This window comes from Nerophis ophidion, linkage group LG08, assembly GCF_033978795.1.
Source record: "Nerophis ophidion isolate RoL-2023_Sa linkage group LG08, RoL_Noph_v1.0, whole genome shotgun sequence".
Lineage (NCBI taxonomy): Eukaryota > Metazoa > Chordata > Actinopteri > Syngnathiformes > Syngnathidae > Nerophis > Nerophis ophidion.
In genome coordinates, this window is record NC_084618.1 from 20,341,629 (window position 1) to 20,363,328 (window position 21,700).

The 21,700-nt window shown below is 42.3% G+C and overlaps 1 protein-coding gene across 1 annotated transcript in view; it reads right to left on the reverse strand.

Moving 5' to 3' along the window:
- The window catches only part of LOC133557501 (5'-AMP-activated protein kinase catalytic subunit alpha-1-like), a 40,834-nt gene extending 31,558 nt beyond the window's left edge, over positions 1–9,276 (reverse strand). Inside the window, exon 1 of the mRNA XM_061907979.1 lies at positions 9,085–9,276. Within this exon, the coding sequence (XP_061763963.1) occupies positions 9,085–9,181 (97 nt within the window). The 5' untranslated portion in view covers positions 9,182–9,276. The remainder of the gene's footprint in view (positions 1–9,084) is intronic.
- Between the last annotated feature and the right edge of the window lie 12,424 nt (positions 9,277–21,700).

Consider the following 21,700-nt stretch of genomic DNA (forward strand, 5'->3'; position numbering starts at 1 on the left):
CCACGCAATTGCGGGGGAGCCCGGGATTGAGCTCGGGACCTTCATATTGTGAGGCACATGCACTAACCCCCTGTTCCACCATGGTGCCTATTATGAGAAACACTTCCAACCTTATTGAAAAGAAGATATTCTTCAATTGCGTCACAAAAAGAAGACAGTAAATGCAACAGAACATGCAAACTCCACACAGAATGATCCCAAACCCAGGATTGAACTCAGGACTACTAAGGACCTTCGTATTGTGAGGCACGTGCACTAACCCCTGTTCCACCTGTTCAGTCTCCTCTTGGATACATTTAGTTTGTTTTCATGATTATGAAAACAATTAAAGTTTAATTGATGCCTTACAAATTGCTGGGAAATAAGGTTATATCCTAACTTGGAGCCAAAGGCATACTTTCCAACCCTCCCGGATTTCAGTGCCTCTCCCGAAAATCTCCCAGGACAACCATTCTCCCGAATTTCTCCTGATCTCCAGCCGGACCTGAGTGAGGACAGCCTGTCGTCATGTCCGCTTTTCCTCCTTATAAACAGCGTGCCGGCCCAGTCACTTTATAACATCTACGGGTTTTGGAGCTCAGTGCGCAACTGAGACAAGAAGTAGACTATTATATACGTCTCCGTTATCCATAGATTCTGACAGTCACATCAAATCAGTAACAAAATCGGCCTACTATCACCTCAAAAATGTAACAAGAGGGCTCATGTCAGCTCAAGACTTCGAAAAACTTGTACATGCCTTTATTACCGGTAGGCTAGACTATTGTAATGGTCTCCTTGCAGGTTTTCCCAGCTTGTTCAGAACGTTGCTGCTAGAGTTCTAACAAAGACCAAAAACTGTGAACACATTACCCCAATTCTTAAATCCTTACATTGGCTCCCTGTACACCAGAGAATTGATTTCAAAATCCTCCTGCTCACATATAAATCACTACATGGTCTAGGGCCAAAGTATATCCCTGATACGCTCCCACTATATAAGCCCTCTAGGTCACCAAGACCTTCTGAGACCAATCTGTTAGCGGTTCCCAAAGGAGAGCATCATTCAGTCACTACGCCACAATAGCTGGAATAAACTTCCTGAAGATGTCAGACTTTCCCCAACTCTGACTACTTTTAAAACTAGACTTAAAACTTTGATGTCCACCTTAGCTTTCAGCTAAATCTTTTATTTTTTTAACTTTTAATGTCCGCACTGTTTTTATTTCTATTGTCCATCCATCCATCCATCCATCCATCCATCTTCTTCCGCTTATCCGAGGTCGGGTCGCGGGGGTAGCAGCCTAAGCAGGGAAGCCCAGACTTCCCTCTCCCCAGCCACTTCGTCTAGCTCAGGGGTCGGGAACCTTTTTGGCTGAGAGAGCCATACAAGGCAAATTTTTTAAAAAGTATTTCCGTGAGAGCCATATAACAATTTTTTTAAGACTGAATACAACTAAATGTGTGCATTTTAGGTAAGATCAACATTTTTAGAGTACAATAAGTTTATTATTCTTTTTAATAACATTGTTATTCTGAAGCTAACCAACAATAAATAAAATACTTCTTACCATTAATGTGACTTCTTGAAAAGGTGTGGTAGAAACCAGATGGATGGATTAAAATGCATGAGAATGTTTTATATTTTGAACGTTATTTTTGACACTGTGATTACCAGCGGAATTACTTACCTTATTAAGGAATGTCAGCTAAGATTTATTTGAGAGCCAGGTGCAGTCATCAAAAGAGCCACAGGTTCCCTACCCCTGGTCTAGCTCTTCCCGGGGGATCCCGAGGCGTTCCCAGGCCAGCCGGGAGACATAGTCTTCCCAACGTGTCCTGGGTCTTCCACGTGGCCTCCTACCTGTTGGGCGTGCCCTAAACACCTCCCTCGGGAGGCGTTCAGGTGGCATCCTGACCAGATGCCTGAACCACCTCATCTGGCTCCTCTCGGTGTGGAGGAGCAGCGGCTTTACTTTGAGTTCCTCCCGGATGGCAGAGCTTCTCACCCTATCTCTAAGGGAGAGCCCCGCCACACGGCGGAGGAAACTCATTTCGGCCGCTTGTACCCGTGATCTTATCCTTTCCGTCATGACCCAAAGCTCATGACCATAGGTGAGGATGGGAACGTAGATCGACCGGTAAATTGAGAGCTTTGCCTTCCGGCTCAGCTCCTTCTTCACCACAACGGATCGGTACAACGTCCGCATTACTGAAGACGCCGCACCGATCCGCCTGTCAATCTCACGATCCACTCTTCTCCCACTCGTGAACAAGATTCCTAGGTACTTGAACTCATCCACTTGGGGCAGGGTCTCCTCCCCAACCCGGAGATGGCACTCCACCCTTTTCCGGGAGAGAACCATGGAATCGGATTTGGAGGTGCTGATTCTCATTCCGGCCGCTTCACACTCGGCTGCGAACCGATCCAATGAGAGCTGAAGATCCCGGCCAGATGAAGCCATCAGGACCACATCATCCGCAAAAAGCAGAAACCTTATCCCGCGGCCACCAAACCAGAACCCCTCAACGCCTTGACATTCTGTCCATAAAAGTTATGAACAGAATCCGTGACAAAGGGCAGCCTTGGCGGAGTCCAACCCTCACTGGAAACGTGTCAGACTTACTGCCGGCAATGCGGACCAAGCTCTGATACTGATCGTACAGGGAGCGGACTGCCACAATAAAAGAGTCCGATAGCCATACTCTCTGATCACTCCCCACAGGACTTCCCGAGGGACACGGTCCAATGCCTTCTCCAAGTCTACAAAGCACATGTAGACTGGTTGGGCAAACTCTCATTGACCCTCAAGAACCCTGCCGAGAGTATAGAGCTGGTCCACAGTTCCACGACCAGGACAAAAACCACACTGTTCCTCCTGGATCCGAGGTTCGACTATCTGGCTATCCGACGATCTATTGCAGGGGTGTCAAACTCAAATACAGAGTGGGCCAAAATTTCAAACGGAACAAAGCCGCGGGCCTAGGTTGAACAAATTAACCTTTTAATAGGGACCCAAACAAGTTTTGCATTAAATATTGAACAAGCAAGGCTTATATAACTTTAGTGACATGCAAAATCCAGTTTCAAATAATAATAATAATAATAATTAAAAAAATATCAATGGCATATCAAATAAAATTTAAATAAAAATGTCATGCCTTTTTTTCTATTTGCAATCTTCTGAGGTAAATATAGAATTTTTTCCACAGGCTAATAATACATTTGAAAATAAAATAACAATAATGAATGAACCAAACATTCAAGTCTTGAAGTAGCAAGAGAAAATGCATGAATAAACGTTAATTATTGGTCAGTTTGCTGGAAGTTTCCCAGAATAGTTAGTGCTGCAAGGGGTTCTGGGTATTTGTTCTGTTGTGTTACGGTGCGGATGTTCACCCGAAATGTGTTTGTTATTCTTATTTGGTGTGGGTTCAGAGTGTGGCGCATATTTGTAACAGTGCTAAAGTTGTTTATACAGCCACCCTCAGTGTGACCTGTATCGCTGTTGACCAAGTATGCCTTGCATTCATTTGTGCGTGTGTGTGTGTGTAAAAGCCACAAATACTATGTGACACGCTGTTAGTATGGAGGAAAAGCGGACGATAAAGGCAGTGCCTTAAATGCACGCCCCCAATATAGTTCTCCAGGTGGAAATCGGTAAAAATTCGGGAGAATGGTTGCCCCGGGAGATTTTCGGGAGGAGCGCTGAACTTCGGGAGTCTACCGGGAAAATTAGGAGGGTTGGCAAGTATGAGTATTAGCGGTGAATGCGGTGTTAAATTAAATTTGGCCCGTGGGCCAGAGTTTGACACCCATGATCTATTGTCTGCATTTTAATTTTGCTTTTATTTTCATTCATTTCACTTTGTTGTCTGTGAAGCACTTTGAGTCTGCCTTGTGTATGAAAAGTGTTGTACAAATAAAGTTGCCTTGCCGAAAAAAAATCCCTACAGTGACATAGATTACCATACTAACTAATTAGATCACCATACTAACTCATTAGATTACCATAGTAACTAATTAGATCGCCATAGTAACTAGTATATCATGCGCAAGCACAGATTCCAACCATTGAAATAATTTGTATACTGTAGTTGAAGACTTAGGGTCATTAGAAAACATGAGTGCACATATCGACATATACTTTTCGATATGCAGCTCATTTTCATGTGACACTTATTGAAATATCTTGTGTGACATCATGCACAAAAGGGCACTTTATTTGTTTTTAACTATTGTAGTGGCGTTCTGTACAAAAAGTGCACTATAATTTAGTGTTGTTTTGATATGTCATCTTGCACAAAAGTGCACAAATAGATTGCTTTAAAATGTCTCTAACAATCTTGCACTTTCTGTTTTGGAAATGACATGGACGTGTGTGACATCATGCACAAAAGTGCACTTCATTAGTTTTTAACTATTGTACTGGCGTTCTGTACAAAAAGTGCACTATAATTTAGTGTTGTTTTGATAGGTCATCTTGCACAAAAGTGCACAATTAGATTATTTTAAAATGTCTCTGACAATCTTGCACTTTCTGTTTTGGAAATGACATGGACGTGTGTGACATCATGCACAAAAGTGCACTTTATTTGTTTTTAACTATTGTAGTGGCGTTCTGTACAAAAAGTGCACGATAATTTAGTGTTGTTTTGATATGTCATCTTGCACAAAAGTGCACAAATAGATTGCTTTAAAATGTCTCTAACAATCTTGCACTTTCTGTTTTGGAAATGACATGGGCGTGTGTGACATCATGCACAAAAGTGCACTTTATTAGTTTTTAACTATTGTACTGGCGTTCTGTACAAAAAGTGCACTATAATTTAGTGTTGTTTTGATATGTCATCTTGCACAAAAGTGCACAAATAGATTGCTTTAAAATGTCTAAAAATCTTGCACTTTCTGTTTTGGAAATGACATGGACGTGTGTGACATCATAAACAAAAGTGCACTTTATTAGTTTTTATTTATTGTAGTGGCGTTTTGTACAAAAAGTGCACTATAATTTAGTGTTGTTTTGATAGGTCATCTTGCACAAAAGTGCACAATTGGATTGTTTTAAAATGTCTCTGACAATCTTGCAATTTCTGTTTTGGAAATGACATGGACGTGTGCGCCACTGCTTAAAGGCCTACTGAAAGCCACTACTACCGACCACGTAGTCTGATAGTTTATATATCAATATTGAAATATTAACATTGCAACACATGCAAATACGGCCGGTTTAGTTTACTAAATTGCAGTTTTAAATTTTGCGCGGAAGTATCATGCTAAAACATTTTGGTATGATGACGCGTGCGCGTGACGTTACGCATTGTAGAGGTTATTTGTTCCAGCACTATTCCCAGCTATAAGTCGCCTGTTTTCATCGCATAATTCCACAGTAGTATGGACATCTGTGTTGCTGAATCTTTTGCAATTTGTTCAATGAATAATGGAGACGTCAAAGAAGAAAGCTGTAGGTGGGAATCGGTGTATTGCGGCCGTCTTTAGCAACACAAAACACAGCCGGTGTTTCATTGTTTACATTCCCGAAAGATGACAGTCAAGCTTTACTATGGAACAGAGATGTCAAGCGAACACGGTTGGATTGGACCACACACACGAAGTACAGTGTATTATGCAGCGATCATTTCGAAAGATCGTGTTTGCGAAGGGCAGAGATGGGCATCGCCACCAACCGTCGACTGGTGCTGAAGAAAGGTGCGGGGCGGACCTGCAGGTTGTACAGGTACGACCATAGAATCTCACTAAAACACTAGTAACACAATAAGCAGATAAGGGATTTTCCAAAATTATCCGAGTAAATTTGTCTAATAACATCTGAATCGCTCCCGCTATATAGTCTTTTTTTTTCTTTTTCTAGTCCTTCACTTTCCTCATCCACGAATCTTTCATTCTCGCTCAAATCAATGGGGAAATTGTCGTTTTCTCGGTCCGAATAGCACGTTTTGTTGGAGGCTCCCATTAAAATCAATGAGAATATGTGAGGAGCCATCAACACGTGACGTCATCGTCTGCGACTTCCGGTAGAGGCAGGGCGATCATTTCGAAAGATCGTGTTTGCGAAGGGCAGAGATGGGCATCGCCACCAACCGTCGACTGGCGCTGAAGAAAGGTGCGGGGCGGACCTGCAGGTTGTACAGGTACGACCATATAATCTCACTAAAACACTAGTAACACAATAAGCAGATAAGGGATTTTCCAGAATTATCCGAGTAAATTTGTCTAATAACATCTGAATCGCTCCCGCTATATAGTCTTTTTTTTTCTTTTTCTAGTCCTTCACTCTCACTTTCCTCATCCACGAATCTTTCATTCTCGCTCAAATTAATGGGGAAATTGTCGTTTTCTCGGTCCGAATAGCACGTTTTGTTGGAGGCTCCCATTAAAATCAATGTGAATATGTGAGGAGCCATCAACACGTGACGTCATCGTCTGCGACTTCCGGTAGAGGCAGTGCGATCATTTCGAAAGATTGTGTTTGCGAAGGGCAGAGATGGGCATCACCACCAACCGTCGACTGGTGCTGAAGAAAGGTGCGGGGCGGACCTGCAGGTTGTACAGGTACGACCATATAATCTCACTAAAACACTAGTAACACAATAAGCAGATAAGGGATTTTCCAGAATTATCCGAGTAAATTTGTCTAATAACATCTGAATTGCTCCCGCTATATAGTCTTTTTTTTTCTTTTTCTAGTCCTTCACTCTCACTTTCCTCATCCACGAATCCTTCATTCTCGCTCAAATTAATGGGGAAATTGTCGTTTTCTCGGTCCGAATAGCACGTTTTGTTGGAGGCTCCCATTAAAATCAATGAGAATATGTGAGGAGCCATCAACACGTGACGTCATCGTCTGCGACTTCCGGTAGAGGCAGGGCGATCATTTCGAAAGATCGTGTTTGCGAAGGGCAGAGATGGGCATCGCCACCAACCGTCGACTGGCGCTGAAGAAAGGTGCGGGGCGGACCTGCAGGTTGTACAGGTACGACCATATAATCTCACTAAAACACTAGTAACACAATAAGCAGATAAGGGATTTTCCAGAATTATCCGAGTAAATTTGTCTAATAACATCTGAATCGCTCCCGCTATATAGTCTTTTTTTTTCTTTTTCTAGTCCTTCACTCTCACTTTCCTCATCCACGAATCTTTCATTCTCGCTCAAATTAATGGGGAAATTGTCGTTTTCTCGGTCCGAATAGCACGTTTTGTTGGAGGCTCCCATTAAAATCAATGTGAATATGTGAGGAGCCATCAACACGTGACGTCATCGTCTGCGACTTCCGGTAGAGGCAGTGCGATCATTTCGAAAGATTGTGTTTGCGAAGGGCAGAGATGGGCATCACCACCAACCGTCGACTGGTGCTGAAGAAAGGTGCGGGGCGGACCTGCAGGTTGTACAGGTACGACCATATAATCTCACTAAAACACTAGTAACACAATAAGCAGATAAGGGATTTTCCAGAATTATCCGAGTAAATTTGTCTAATAACATCTGAATTGCTCCCGCTATATAGTCTTTTTTTTTCTTTTTCTAGTCCTTCACTCTCACTTTCCTCATCCACGAATCCTTCATTCTCGCTCAAATTAATGGGGAAATTGTCGTTTTCTCGGTCCGAATAGCACGTTTTGTTGGAGGCTCCCATTAAAATCAATGTGAATATGTGAGGAGCCATCAACACGTGACGTCATCGTCTGCGACTTCCGGTAGAGGCAGTGCGATCATTTCGAAAGATCGTGTTTGTGAAGGGCAGAGATGGGCATCACCACCAACCGTCGACTGGTGCTGAAGAAAGGTGCGGGGCGGACCTGCAGGTTGTACAGGTACGACCATATAATCTCACTAAAACACTAGTAACACAATAAGCAGATAAGGGATTTTCCAGAATTATCCGAGTAAATTTGTCTAATAACATCTGAATCGCTCCCGCTATATAGTCTTTTTTTTTTCTTTTTCTAGTCCTTCACTCTCACTTTCCTCATCCAGGAATCTTTCATTCTCGCTCAAATTAATGGGGAAATTGTCGTTTTCTCGGTCCGAATAGCACGTTTTGTTGGATGCTCCCATTAAAATCAATGTGAATATGTGAGGAGCCATCAACACGTGACGTCATCGTCTGCGACTTCCGGTAGAGGCAGGACGATCATTTCGAAAGATCGTGTTTGCGAAGGGCAGATATGGGCATCGCCACCAACCGTCGACTGGTGCTGAAGAAAGGTGCGGGGCGGACCTGCAGGTTGTACAGGTACGACCATATAATCTCACTAAAACACTAGTAACACAATAAGCAGATAAGGGATTTTCCAAAATTATCCGAGTAAATTTGTCTAATAACATCTGAATCGCTCCCGCTGTATAGTCTTTTTTTTTTCTTTTTCTAGTCCTTCACTCTCACTTTCCTCATCCACGAATCTTTCATTCTCACTCTAATTAATGGGGAAATTGTCGTTTTCCTGGTCCGAATAGCACGTTTTGTTGGAGGCTCCCATTAAAATCAATGTGAATATGTGAGGAGCCATCAACACGTGACGTCATCGTCTGCGACTTCCGGTAGAGGCAGGGCTTTTCTCTTAGCACCGAAAGTTGCGAACTTTATCGTCGATGTTCTCTACTAAATCCTTTCAGCAAAAATATGGCAATGTCACGAAATGATCAAGTATGACACATAGAATGGACCTGCTATCCCCGTTTAAATAAGAACATCTCATTTCAGTAGGCCTTTAATCTAATTTCCGTAGGCATTTAAAAGAAAGTGTTAGATGCGAAGTTATGATAATTAGCCACTTTCGCGGGTTACTTCCCGGCGGTTGTAGCGACTTGTGGCTCTCCGGCTAACCCGCACACACACCCCGCCTGCCGGGGCTAAATTCCGTGATTAAAGCGCCGTTTCCCGGCCTGGCTCTAGCTGCCTCCACGCCTCGCCGTGGTGAGTTACCGTGCAAGTAAGAGGGCGGGAGGGCCTGACAACAAGTAGTCTTCCCGGGTGACAAGTTAGCTGGCGAAAAAAAAAAAAAAATGTAGCCTCCATGCTAACTAACAGCTTCTTCCGGCCGTCTTTTCAGTTACGAAGAAAAAGTGCCCGCCTTCTGACCTTTCACTTTCCCGAACGTTCCCTCGCCGAGCGTGTCGCCGAGGATGTAGTGTCCGATTTTGACTCGTCCCTCGTGCTTGCTCTTGTCCGTCGCCATGTTCCCTTCCCGCGGTGGCCTGGCCGAGCTGAGCACGGGCAGAAGATGCACTGGAGAGCCGCCGACTAGCCTCCGAGTAGTGGGCGGGGACCACCCCGCTGGTGACGTAGCTTCAACGTAAACTACGTAGCGCGTTGCCTTCAGTGCGCCTCGGAAATGACCATAACCTGGTCGAGAGGGCTTGGACGTATGTCAGATCTTATTCACATTTCACGCCCTTTTTTTAAACATTATTTACCATAAAAGTCATTAAAACATAATCACAGCAGAAGTTTTATTTTCATTGTTTAAAAAGTAAAGAATACTGTAATTTACTGACGTTCCTGAATCTCTCATGTCCCCCCTTATCTTCTGTTTACAGTCCATGTGCGCCTCCTCCTAATGTACACAATGAGCAAGCAGTAGTTGTAAATATCCTCTTTACTTGTTTTTTTGTCTTTACAAAGAACATAAACTATTCATAACACCCGGGGTTTGGTGTATACGAAGGCACTTTTCAAAGCTTCAAAGACAATGCACTCCCTTTCTTTATGAAAAAGCGGGGTGGCCAAACTTTTCCATTTTTTTTATTTATTTTTTTATGCTGAGAAAAGTTCTTAAAATCGCCCTAAAATAATAAAAGTTCCGCTTCAAACTTAACCAGGGACCGTATCCGGTCTTAGTTGTGTCCAGTAGGTGGGAGCATCCCTCTAATCACTATGACGCAACACATGGAGAGAGGGTGGCAGATCGATGCAAAATATCGACAGTGTCTTGAGATCGATATTTTTCAGATGTGTTTATTTTTACACACACACCTGTTTAAATTAAATACATGGTATACAATCCAACTCAGAATATATGTTCAGGCGCAAAACAAAACATCCATCCATCCATCTTCTTTTGCTTATCCGAGGTCGGGTCACGGGGGCAGCAGCCTAAGCAGGGAAGCCCAGACTTTCCTCTCCCTGGAAACTTCGTCCAGCTCTTCCCGGGGGGATCCATAGTCTTCCCAACGTGTCCTGGGTCTTCCCCGTGGCCTCCTATCGGTCGGACGTGCCCGAAACACCCGAACGCCTCCCTAGGCTCCTCTCGATGTGGAGGAGCAGCGGCTTTGCTTTGAGCTCCTCCCGGATGGCAGAGCTTCTCACCCTAATAACTTTGACTATTGACTCAAAAAGGGAATACTTTTTAAAACTTATTCCGGCGAGGACAGCATGCGGAAAATTTGAAGGATGCGAGGGCCATTTTGATAAGTTACCCACTAATACACACCCACTTACCATCACAGATGCTGGCTTTTGAACTTTGCGCCTATAACAGTCCGGATGGTTCTTTTCCTCTTTGGTACGGAGGGCACAGTATCCACAGTTTCCAAAAACTCAACCCAATGGGACTATGAGAAACCTTGGAGGGGACTGTAGATGTGGGGACCGCACCTCCTTGGCGACCGGTGCAATGGAAGTCAAGTGGATCTAACATAATAGTGTGAGTCCAGTCCATAGTGGATCTAACATAATAATGTGAGTCCAGTCCATAGTGGATCTAACATAATAGTGTGAGAGTCCAGTCCATAGTGGATCTAACATAATAGTGTGAGAGTCCAGTCCGTAGTGGATCTAACATATTAGTAAGAGTCTAGTCCATAGTGGATCTAATATAATATTGTGACAGTCCAGTCCATAGTTGATCTTACATAATAGTGAGTGTCCAGTCCATAGTGGATCTAAAATAATGAGAGTCCAGTCCATAGTGGATCTTACATAACAGTGGGAGTCCAGTCCATAGTGGATCTAACATAACAGTGAGAGTCCAGTCCATAGTGGATCTAACATAACAGTGTGAGTCCAGTCCATAGTGGATCTAACATAATAGTGAGAGTCCAGTCCATAGTGGATTTAACATAACAGTGAGAGTCCAGTCCATAGTGGATCTAACATAATAGTGAGAGTCCAGTCCATAGTGGATCTAACATAATACTGAGAGTGCAGTCCATAGTGGATCTAACGTAATAGTGTGAGAGTCCATTCTATAGTGGATCTAACATAAAAGTGAGAGTCCAGTCCATAGTGGATCTAACGTAATAGTGTGAGAGTCCAGTCCATAGTGCAGGGGTGCCCATTACGTCGATTGCGAGCTACCAGTCGACCGCGGGGGGTGTGTCAGTCGATCTCCAGCCAGGCTTTTAAAAAGAATAGACCTAAAAATTAGTGATCATCAATCTTCACCAAGACGTCACTTAAATGACATTCACGGTACCGGAGGGTCTTGTGAGATGACGCTGGCTGCTGCAAGATCATTATTATGAAAATATGACCAAGAGGAAGGCGAGAAACACTTTTTATTTCAACAGAATCTGGCGCCGTACCTTCCGTCAAAACTCTAAAGGCCGACTGCACATTTCCTATCTTCACAATAAAAGCCCTGCTTCATGCTGCCTGCCCTAACTAAATACAGAGTCTCGGAAAACTGGCGTGCACAAGCGATCCCTCAGAAAGCTGGCGTGCACATCACTTGTGCACGCCAGCTTTCCGAGACTCTTATTTTGTTAGCGCAGGCAGCATGAAGCAGGGCTTTTATTGTGAAGATAGGAAATGTGCAGTCGGCCTTTAGAGTTTTGACGGAAGGGACGGCGCGAAAGTCTGTTGAAATAAAAAGTGTTTCTCGCCTTCCTCTCTGTCATTTTTTCATAATAATGAACTGGCAGCAGCCAGCGTCATCTCACAAGACCCTCGGGTGCCGTGAATGTCAATCAAGCAAGCTATGGAATTTTCCGCCAATGTTTTTCTTGTAAAGTGTATGGAAGCTGGATGAATTAGATGCCAAAAACCAACCACTTTCATGTGGTCTTGTACAGAAAGGACAACTTTTTTTCTCCTCCATTTGAAAATGTGGGCGTTATCATCATTACTGTCTGATTCCAATCAATGCAAGTCATCAGAATCAGGTAATACACCAACTTATATTCTTGTCTTCGTGAAAGAAAGACATCTATATGTGTTACACATGCTTGTATTATCATTAAACACATTTAACTTGTTTACAAAAATGTCTCTTTCATAAATAAATACATATAAATGATATATATAAATGAGGTAGATCCCCTCGAGTTGGTCAATTGAAAAGTAGCTCGCCTGCAGAAAAAGTGTGGGCACCCCTGCCATAGTGGATCCAACAAAAATAGTGAGAGTCCAGTCCATAGTGGATCTAACATAATAGTGTGAAAGTCCAGTCCATAGTGGATCTAACATAATAGTGACAGTCCAGTCCATAGTGGATCTAACATAATAGTGAGAGTGCAGTCCATAGTGGATCTAACATAATAGTGAGAGTGCAGTCCATAGTGGATCTAACGTAATAGTGTGAGAGTCCAGTCCATAGTGGATCCAACAAAAATAGTGAGAGTCCAGTCCATAGTGGATCTAACATAATAGTGTGAGAGTCCAGTCCATAGTGGATCTAACATAATAGTGAGAGTCCAGTCCATAGTGGATCTAACATAATAGTGAGAGTGCAGTCCATAGTGGATCTAATGTAATAGTGTGAGAGTCCAGTCTATAGTGGATCTAACATAAAAGTGAAAGTCCAGTCCATAGTGGATCTAACATAATAGTGAGAGTCCAGTCCACAGTGGGGCCAGCAGAAGACCATCCAGACAGGTCAGCAGGACAGAAACGTCCCCAACTATTACCTCCATGTAGCGTAATAGTCTTCCTTATCCGTATCAACATGAGTGTTGAGGTTAGATCTATAGTTTGGATGATATACTCTTTGTAGTCATCTGCAACCTGGGTATGGCTTTTAAAAACAGTACCATGGTTCAAAGTAGCCTTTATGGCGGCCTCTAAATACTGATCCACCTATTATGAGAGGGGGTGTTGCCATTTAGTGGTCAATTGTACAGAATATGTACTGTACTGTGCAATCTACTAATAAAAGTTTCTATCAATCAATCAATCAATCAAAAGTAAGTGTGGAAAATAGATCTATAAAATGGATATTATTAACCTAAACGGCTGCAGTATTTAAACAAATATATTGGAGCTAAGGACATTGTAGATTCCTAAAGTAGCCTTAAGCTTGACGCTCCTCTACTATCACATTCACTCCGCTTGCTGCGGCAACAACAAAACAAAACTCCAGACGTTCTTCTTCGTTTGTATGGTTTACTTGTGATCTTAATAATTCAAAACATAAAACAGTCACGATGTGGGAACAAATGAATGACAAAATAAAGACAGTTTGTTGCAGTACTAGTTAGAAAAAGTATGAATGACAATAAGTATGAGTGAGGTCAAAAAACTGTGTGGCTCGATTCCACCGCACCTGACAGCAATTACCCACGACACCTTGCGTCCAAAAACCCCCTTACCACACAGATCCTTCCGCCATATATGCAATTAAAACAGTTACGTCATCAAATCATTTTGACAAATGTAATAATTACACCTAAAGTGAGATTTATATAATTACTCTAAGCATTCAATATATACATTTTCTTATCATGCAAATAAAGTAAATAGTCCCCTTCTGGCTGAATAAACATAAAGCACCTTCCATAAAATGTAAAATAACTTAAACAGTATTTAGGCTCCTACATTACCGGCCCCTAATTGTTATCAATGTCCTTGAAACAATTACTTAGACGTGTTAACTCAAAATTTAAGGTGCCTAAATAGCCTTAGTACTTCTCAAAAAGCTTGTAGTCCTTGCCCCATTCCACTCTGGGTCTTTGCTTCGTCGCCATACTTTAATTATCTTCAGCTTCCTGAAGAAGACATAGCTTTGTAATAGGGCGATGAAGCTCGTTAGTCTTAGTCTTCACTTTAACCTGACGAACAAGTCCATCTCCACCAGGAAAAGTCTCTAGAATTCTTCCAAGTGGCCAGGAATTTCTGGGTGAGGTTTCGTCCACGATCAGCACCACGTCTCCAACACGAAAGTTTCTTTTAGGTGAAGACCATCGCTGACGTTCTTGAAGCTGCGCTAGGTATTCTTTACACCAGCGTTTCCAAAAGATATCCGCAAGGTATTGCACTTGTTTCCATCTGCGACTGGCGTATTGGTCGCACGGATGAAACACTCCTGGAGGTAGCTCAGGTTTGACCTTCAGCAATAACAGATGGTTGGGTGTGAGAGCCTCCAAGTCGTTGAGGTCTGAAGAAGTCTTTGTTATGGGTCTGCCGTTTATGACTGCTTCAGCTTCACAAAACAAGGTACAAAGACCCTCTTCATCCAAAACTTGTTCCTTTACGGTAACACTCAGTATTTTTCTCACTGAACGGATTAGCCGCTCCCAGCTTCCTCCATGGTGAGATCCTGCTGGTGGATTGAAATGCCACTGGACACCTCGTTGTAGCAAATGTTCATAAATCTTCTTGGTGTTCCATTCTTTGATGGATTTCCTCATTTCGCTGTCAGCTGACCGAAAGTTGGTTCCGTTATCGGAATACATCTCTTTGACTTGTCCTCTCCTGGCGAGAAATCTTCTGATTGCGTTAAGACAGGCATCGGTGTTGAGTGAGGATGCGACTTCCAGATGTACGGCTCTTAATGCAAGACACGTGAAGATGACGCCATACCGCTTTACATGTCCTCTTCCCCTCCTCACTTGGAACGGACCAAAGTAGTCCACACCAACTCTTGTGAAAGGTGGATCGTCAGGTAGGACCCTGCATGTTGGTAGATCTGCCATGAGTTGCTTTCCAGCAGCTCCGTGGAGTCTTTTACAGATGACACACCTGGACAGAAACCTTCTGATGGCTCCAATGACTCCAGGTATCCAAAATTTTTGACGTAGATTTGCCATCATGTGATTCTTTCCGGCGTGAGCTGTTAGCTCATGAATATGTCTCAACACAAGCCTTGTGATGTGTGAATCCTTAGGCAATATAGCTTGCTGCTTGGAGTTGTTAGGCATTGCTGCACGGCTCAACCTTCCGCCAACTCTCATAATTCCATCTTGAAGAATTGGATTTAACTTGAAAAGTGAACTACTTTTCTTTACTCTTTGATTTTTCTCCAGCATCGCCCAATCTTCCTTGAAACTTTGTCTTTGGCAGAATTTCACAATTTCTGTTTCTGCTCTAGTCATGTCATCACAAGTCAGACACTTTCCTTCAATATCTTTCTTGAATTCAAGCATCTTACTTTCTTCTCCTGATGTTCTTAGTTCTTTTCTCTTTTCCTTTAGCTCTTTCAGTAGATCTTTGAGTTTTAGAAACCAGGCTACAGCACGCTTCAATGCTGTCCAAGAAGAATAATGGTTTATCCACTGATCCACAAAATCTTTGGCTTCTCCTGTTTGAATGGCATATGCATGAGTCACTTTTTTGACCTCTAGGTCGTCCATATCCAGCATTCCAGGATCTGGATTTTTAGGCCACTGGTCTTGTGAGCTGAGCAAGAAACTTGGTCCTGAGAGCCAGCTCTCATTTTTCAAAAATGCTTCCATAGTCTGTCCTCTTGAAACGTGATCAGCGGGATTCAGAGTGGTGTTAACATATCTCCACTGAGATGTTCTAGAGTGCTCCAGGATTGCTGCAACCCTGTTTGCAACAAACGTCTTGAATCGGGTACACTCACTGTTTAAGTACTTGAGCACCGCCGTGCTATCTGTCCAAAAGATAGACTCCTGGATTTCCAGCTCAAGCTCTTTTCTCAGAAGCTTATCCATCTTTGTCGCAACTGTGGCTGCAGTCAATTCCATTCGAGGAATAGTCTGAGATTTTAGGGGCGCCACCCTTGTCTTTGCCATGATCAAGGTGGATTGAGCTTCACCTGTTGAAAAGTGTGTCAGCAAGTAGCTTGTGGTTCCGTAGGCGTCTTCACTTGCGTCAGCAAAATGATGAAGCTGCGCAAAGGCTGGCACACCAAACTTCTTCAACTTGACGCATCTGTCAACTCCAAAATTTTCAAGCTGTGCCAAACTTGAGATCCACTTTTTCCATCTCTCAATCACTGTGTCAGGCAGGTCTTGATCCCAATTATATCTTTGCCGACATAGATCTTGCAGAATTATTTTAGCAGGCAATATTACTGGAGACAGAAAGCCCAAAGGATCAAAAATTGAACTTACTATGGAAAGCAATCCTCTCCTTGTGTATGGTCTATCTTTGAGGTTGATCTTAAACTTGAATTGGTCTGATTCGGCACACCACTGGATGCCTAATGTTCTCTCCATTGGCAGGTAATCTTCGTCCAAGTCCAGATCTTGAAAGCCCTGTGCTTTTTCCTTTTCTGGGATCGAGTTAAGCAACTTCCTGCTGTTGCTTGACCATTTTGTCAGCCGAAATCCTCCTTTTGCCAACATTTTCCTCAACTCAGCACACAGGGTAATGGCTCTATCTTCATCAGCAACTGACTTAAGAGAGTCATCCACATAAAAATTCTTGTTGACAGACCTTGCCGTATCCTGTCCAAACTCATCCACAAAGTCTGTTGCACATTTTTGAAGTGCAAAGGTTGCAACACTTGGTGATGATGTCGCGCCGAAAATGTGAACTAGCATCTTGTGTTCAACGAGATCCAGCTCGTAGTTTCCATCAGGCCACCAGAGAAACCTCAGGAGATCAGTGTCTTCATCGCTTACTCCAACCTGATGGAACATGGCTTCCACGTCCGCCATAACCGCCACAGACTCTTGGCGAAATCTTATAAGGACTCCTAATAGTGAGCTGGTGAGGTCAGGTCCCTGCAGAAGCTGTTGGTTTAATGAAGTACCTTGAAAGCTTGCACCGCAGTCGAAGACAACACGCAACTTCTGTTTGGTTGGATGTCTTACTCCATGGTGAGGCAGATACCATGTTCGCCCCTCAGCAGATTTGCGCTCTTCACTTTCAAGCTTTACTGCGTAACCTTTTCTTAAAAGGTCATCCATGAACGCCAGGTACTCTTGGTGAAACTTGACGTCTCTCGAAAATCTCTTCCGTAGGTTCAGTGCTCGTTGCTCCGCAATTGCCCTGTTATTTGGCATAGACAAAGGCTTCTTCTTCACTGGAAGGCAAATATTGTAGTGCCCATCTTTAAGTACTGCAGTTTGAGACATCATACTGATAAACTGATGGTCGTCCCTGGACATCTCAATGTTTTCATTTTGTCCTGCATCAGGAAAGTCATGCTTGAACTGCAGCTGCCAAAGCTCCTCAAGCTTCACCACTGAGATCCTGTTTGCAGTAATTCCTGTCCATTTGTCAATTGCAGTTCTGTCACTTCCACCTCCGAGTGGTCCATTTACTGTCCAGCCTAGTATCGTCCTCACAGCGTATGGTCCATTATCCACACTTTTAACCACTTGCAGTGGCTCCATCGCTTTGGGAACGTTTACTCCGATGAGTAATCCAATCTTGGCTTGAATTTTAGGTATTCTCACCTCCTTTAGGTGTGGCCACCTATCAATATCCTCTTGTTGGGGAATATTGTCCTTAGAGACAGGAATGTCTTTCTGTGAATACACTTCCTTTAGTTCCACAAACTCTTTTCCGTCCAAGCTGCTGATTTCCAAACCAGTCACGATGCTTGTGTTCACAACAGTGTCATTTCCCATTGTTCGCAATGAAATGTTTACATTGCGTCCACTCACATTCAGTTGGTTTATCAGTGACTCTGTGGCAAAAGTAGCTGAACTACCTGGGTCCAGAAAGGCATACGTGAGCACTGTCTTGGTTCCTTTCTGTGCCTTGATGTACACTGGAAGAATCGAAAGAACACAATCTTCTCTACCGGCCCCAGTGACACCACAGGTTTCAGTTGTTTGTACAATGGCACTTGATATTGATTGCGGTTCACAATTGTCCTTTCCGGTTTCTTCTCTGGAGTCTTTATGACCAATGTGTAATAATGTGGGATGCAGTCTCGAGCATTCTTGACATTGAAGTTTTTGTTTGCAGCTACTACTCATATGTCCATGCTTTAAACATGCAAAACACACACCTTTGCTTCTCAAGAAGTCAAACTTGTCTTTGTGGAGCTTGCTTTTGAATTTCTTGCAAACTGTGAGGCTGTGTTGCTCTCCATTACAATAAACACAAGGTTTTCTGTCCACCAACACTGTTCGTGTTTTTGTTATGATGTAGTTATCATTTTCTGTCTTGGGGGGCACAACGACTGTTGTAAACACCTTTTTTGGTTTGAGGGTTTCTACATATTGTGGTTTTATTTTTTGTCTCACAGAATCTTTCGTGTTCATGGTGGTTTCTTTTATGTTCCCATAAAGCGGGTTCAAAAGATACTTGACTTGCCGGTTTACAAAGTCCACAAAATCCTTAAACTTAACTCTTGTTTTTGTTCTTTCTTGTAAGTCGCTTGCAAACTTCCTCCAAGGTTCTCTGAGTTTATATGGAAGTTTGTTTACCAGTGCCTTTATATTGGCTGTGTTGTCCAAGTCCTCCATGTAGGTAATGTCTGTCATTGTGTTAGAGCAGCCTGTGAGGAATAATGCAAAGGACTGAAGGGCAACACCGTCTTCTGGCTTGATTGTTGGCCACTCCATGGCTTCTGTTATGTAGGCTTCGGCTATCTTAAAGTCATCACCAAAAAATTCCTTTAACATTTGTTTTGCTTTAGTGTATCCTGCTGAAGATTCCATATTGATGCAGCTCTTTACGAACTCATGTGGTTGTCCACTTGTATATTGTAGTAAAAATTGAAGACAATCCCGGTTGTCACTTGTGCGGCTTTCAATTCCATGTTCTATGGCCCCAATAAAAGATTTGTATTCCAGGGGGTCACCCTTGAATGTTGGAATGGAAAGAGGTGGAAGTAGAGATGCCTTGTGACTCTTCACGAGATACTCTGTGACATTGGCTTGCTGAGATACTGCTTGGCAAAGCCCATCAAGTGTTAATGTCTGTTGTTCTATAATTTCAGTCCTTGGTGCAAATGTAGTCATTTGAATAGATGTGGGGGGAGCATTATGTTTAATGCTACGTGTTGGTAAAGTGGGTGGTGGTACTTGTGTGTTAGGACTAGCAAGTCTTCTAACATCCTTTTTATCAGCTGTATTGATACTGTCTTCTTCTTGTGTGTTTTCATAGTTTTGTAAAACTTCCATTTTAGCGTCACATTCAGCGAGTGCTGTTTGCATTGCATGCATTTCTTTTCGCGCTTTTATTGCAGCTTCTTCCTGTTCTATGGCCAACTTTTCGTGTAAAGCTGCCGCCTTTGCTCTCAATGATACAGGCTCCATTTCCGCCTTTAATCTGACAGAAGATGAAGAACATGAACTTCTGCTTCGTGATCCAGCTTTACTTTGACTTCTAGCGGTCCTCTTTGTTGATGTAGACCGACTATCTGCAGGTGACACTTGTTTATTGCATTCTTCCGCTTGCTCAACACGCTTAAAAACATCTTTCATCCACTCCTCACATTTCCAGAAAAAGTCCTCCATCATTTTATTTTTTGGATTAAACCAATTGTTTTGATCTTCCACAAACTCCTCCTCAGACATGAATTTCTGAAGATCAGCATTAAGATCCAAAAATTCTTGCTGCAAGCCACTAAAGTCCACACGAAGCTGATTTTTTACAGCATCCACATTAACATCCTCCTCCATTAAGTGCTCAATCTGCGTCATCAAGCGAGTCAATTGAGCCAGTGAGCTCTTGCGTGCCTGCATCTTTCTCACCTTGTGCATTTCTACAGCCTTCTCGGTCATTTTTACTGTCCTTTTTCCACTGTCTTGTGCATCCATTACAAGCCAATATTTCCACAACGAGTCAATAAAAATGCCGATGTGCCGCAGCGTCGCACCGGGACGAGCTCTCTCTCTCTCTCGTTCACTTTCAAGCAGCGTGCACTCACGTACCTGTCACCTCCTCTTGCAGGCTTGTTCCTCTTGATCCTTTACAGTCAGGCAGTTCCACGTTCCGTTTACTCCACAAAGAGCAAGTTTTTTGACTAAAATGTAGATTCCTAAAGTAGCCTTAAGCTTGACGCTCCTCTACTATCACATTCACTCCACTTGCTGCGGCAACAACAAAACAAAACTCCAGACGTTCTTCTTCGTTTGTATGGTTTACTTGTGATCTTAATAATTCAAAACATAAAACAGTCACGATGTGGGAACAAATGGATGACAAAATAAAGACAGTTTGTTGCAGTACTAGTTAGAAAAAGTATGAATGACATTAAGTATTAGTGAGGTCAAAAAACTGTGTGGCTCGATTCCACCGCACCTGACAGCAATTACCCACGACACCTTGCGTCCAAAAACCCCCTTACCACACAGATCCTTCCGCCATATATGCAATTAAAACAGTTACGTCATCAAATCATTTTGACAAATGTAATAATTACACCTAAAGTGAGATTTATATAATTACTCTAAGCATTCAATATATACATTTTCTTATCTTGCAAATAAAGCAAATAGTCCCCTTCTGGCTGAATAAACATAAAGCACCTTCCATAAAATGTAAAATAACTTAAACAGTATTTAGGCTCCTACAGACATCACTATTTAGCCCACCATTGAAACTTGTATTTATTCGTACCAATGCATTATGGGTATCACTTTTAAACGGCACCGTGAGTCAAAATAGTATCTAGTCATCCTACTGTATATAGCTGTCTTTAGTTTCTAATATCCATCACTGATTCAACTACTAAAGCCAGTATATTTGTCCAAGTAAATAATTTATTATATTTTAGGTGTCAAAGTAAGCCTTTAATGTAAGTGGGCGGGGCTAACACAGTTCTCGTCCAATCATTGCTTCGCCAATAGTGTGTTAAAATCCGCCCTCAGACTTTGACGTCCGAGTGTTACAGTTCAATTAATGCATTATAAGTTTGACACTAATTTTTGATGAAATAATTTAATGAATCATTACTTCGTGAATTAATTAAATAATAAAAACAACTAATGGATATTTAAGTTATCATGATTAATTAAATCGTTAATAATTTCACAGTATCCAATTCCACTTTATTTGTATAGCACATTTAAACAACAAATGTTTCCAAAGTGCTGCACAACCTTAAAAATAATATTAGAATATCCTTAACTCCACCAATGACTGAATAAAAAATAAAAATACCAAAAAAATAATAAAAAAATATGATTAAAAACGATTTTAAGAGTAAAACCAATTAAAACAATAAAAAGAAATAAAAAAACGATATATATATATATATATATATATATATATATATATATATATATATATATATATATATATATATATATATAGACGTCTCAACCAACATCGGCCGCAAGTTCCTCACTCTGATCGACAAACACTTCCCCAAAGGCAACACCCTAAGAAAAATATTCAACAAGAACAACATTAAATTGAGCTACAGCTGTATGAATAACATGCAACAAATCATTTCAAACCACAACAAAGCAATTGCAAAAGGACTGCCTACCCCCAGACTAAACAACTCTGAAACCAATAATGAATGTAACTGTCGCAAGAAACCTGATTGCCCTCTCAACGGAAGGTGCTTACAGACATCAGTCGTTTACCAAGCAAAGGTAATACGCAAGGACATTAACACATCCGACACGTACGTAGGATTAACCGAAGGAGCGTTCAAAAC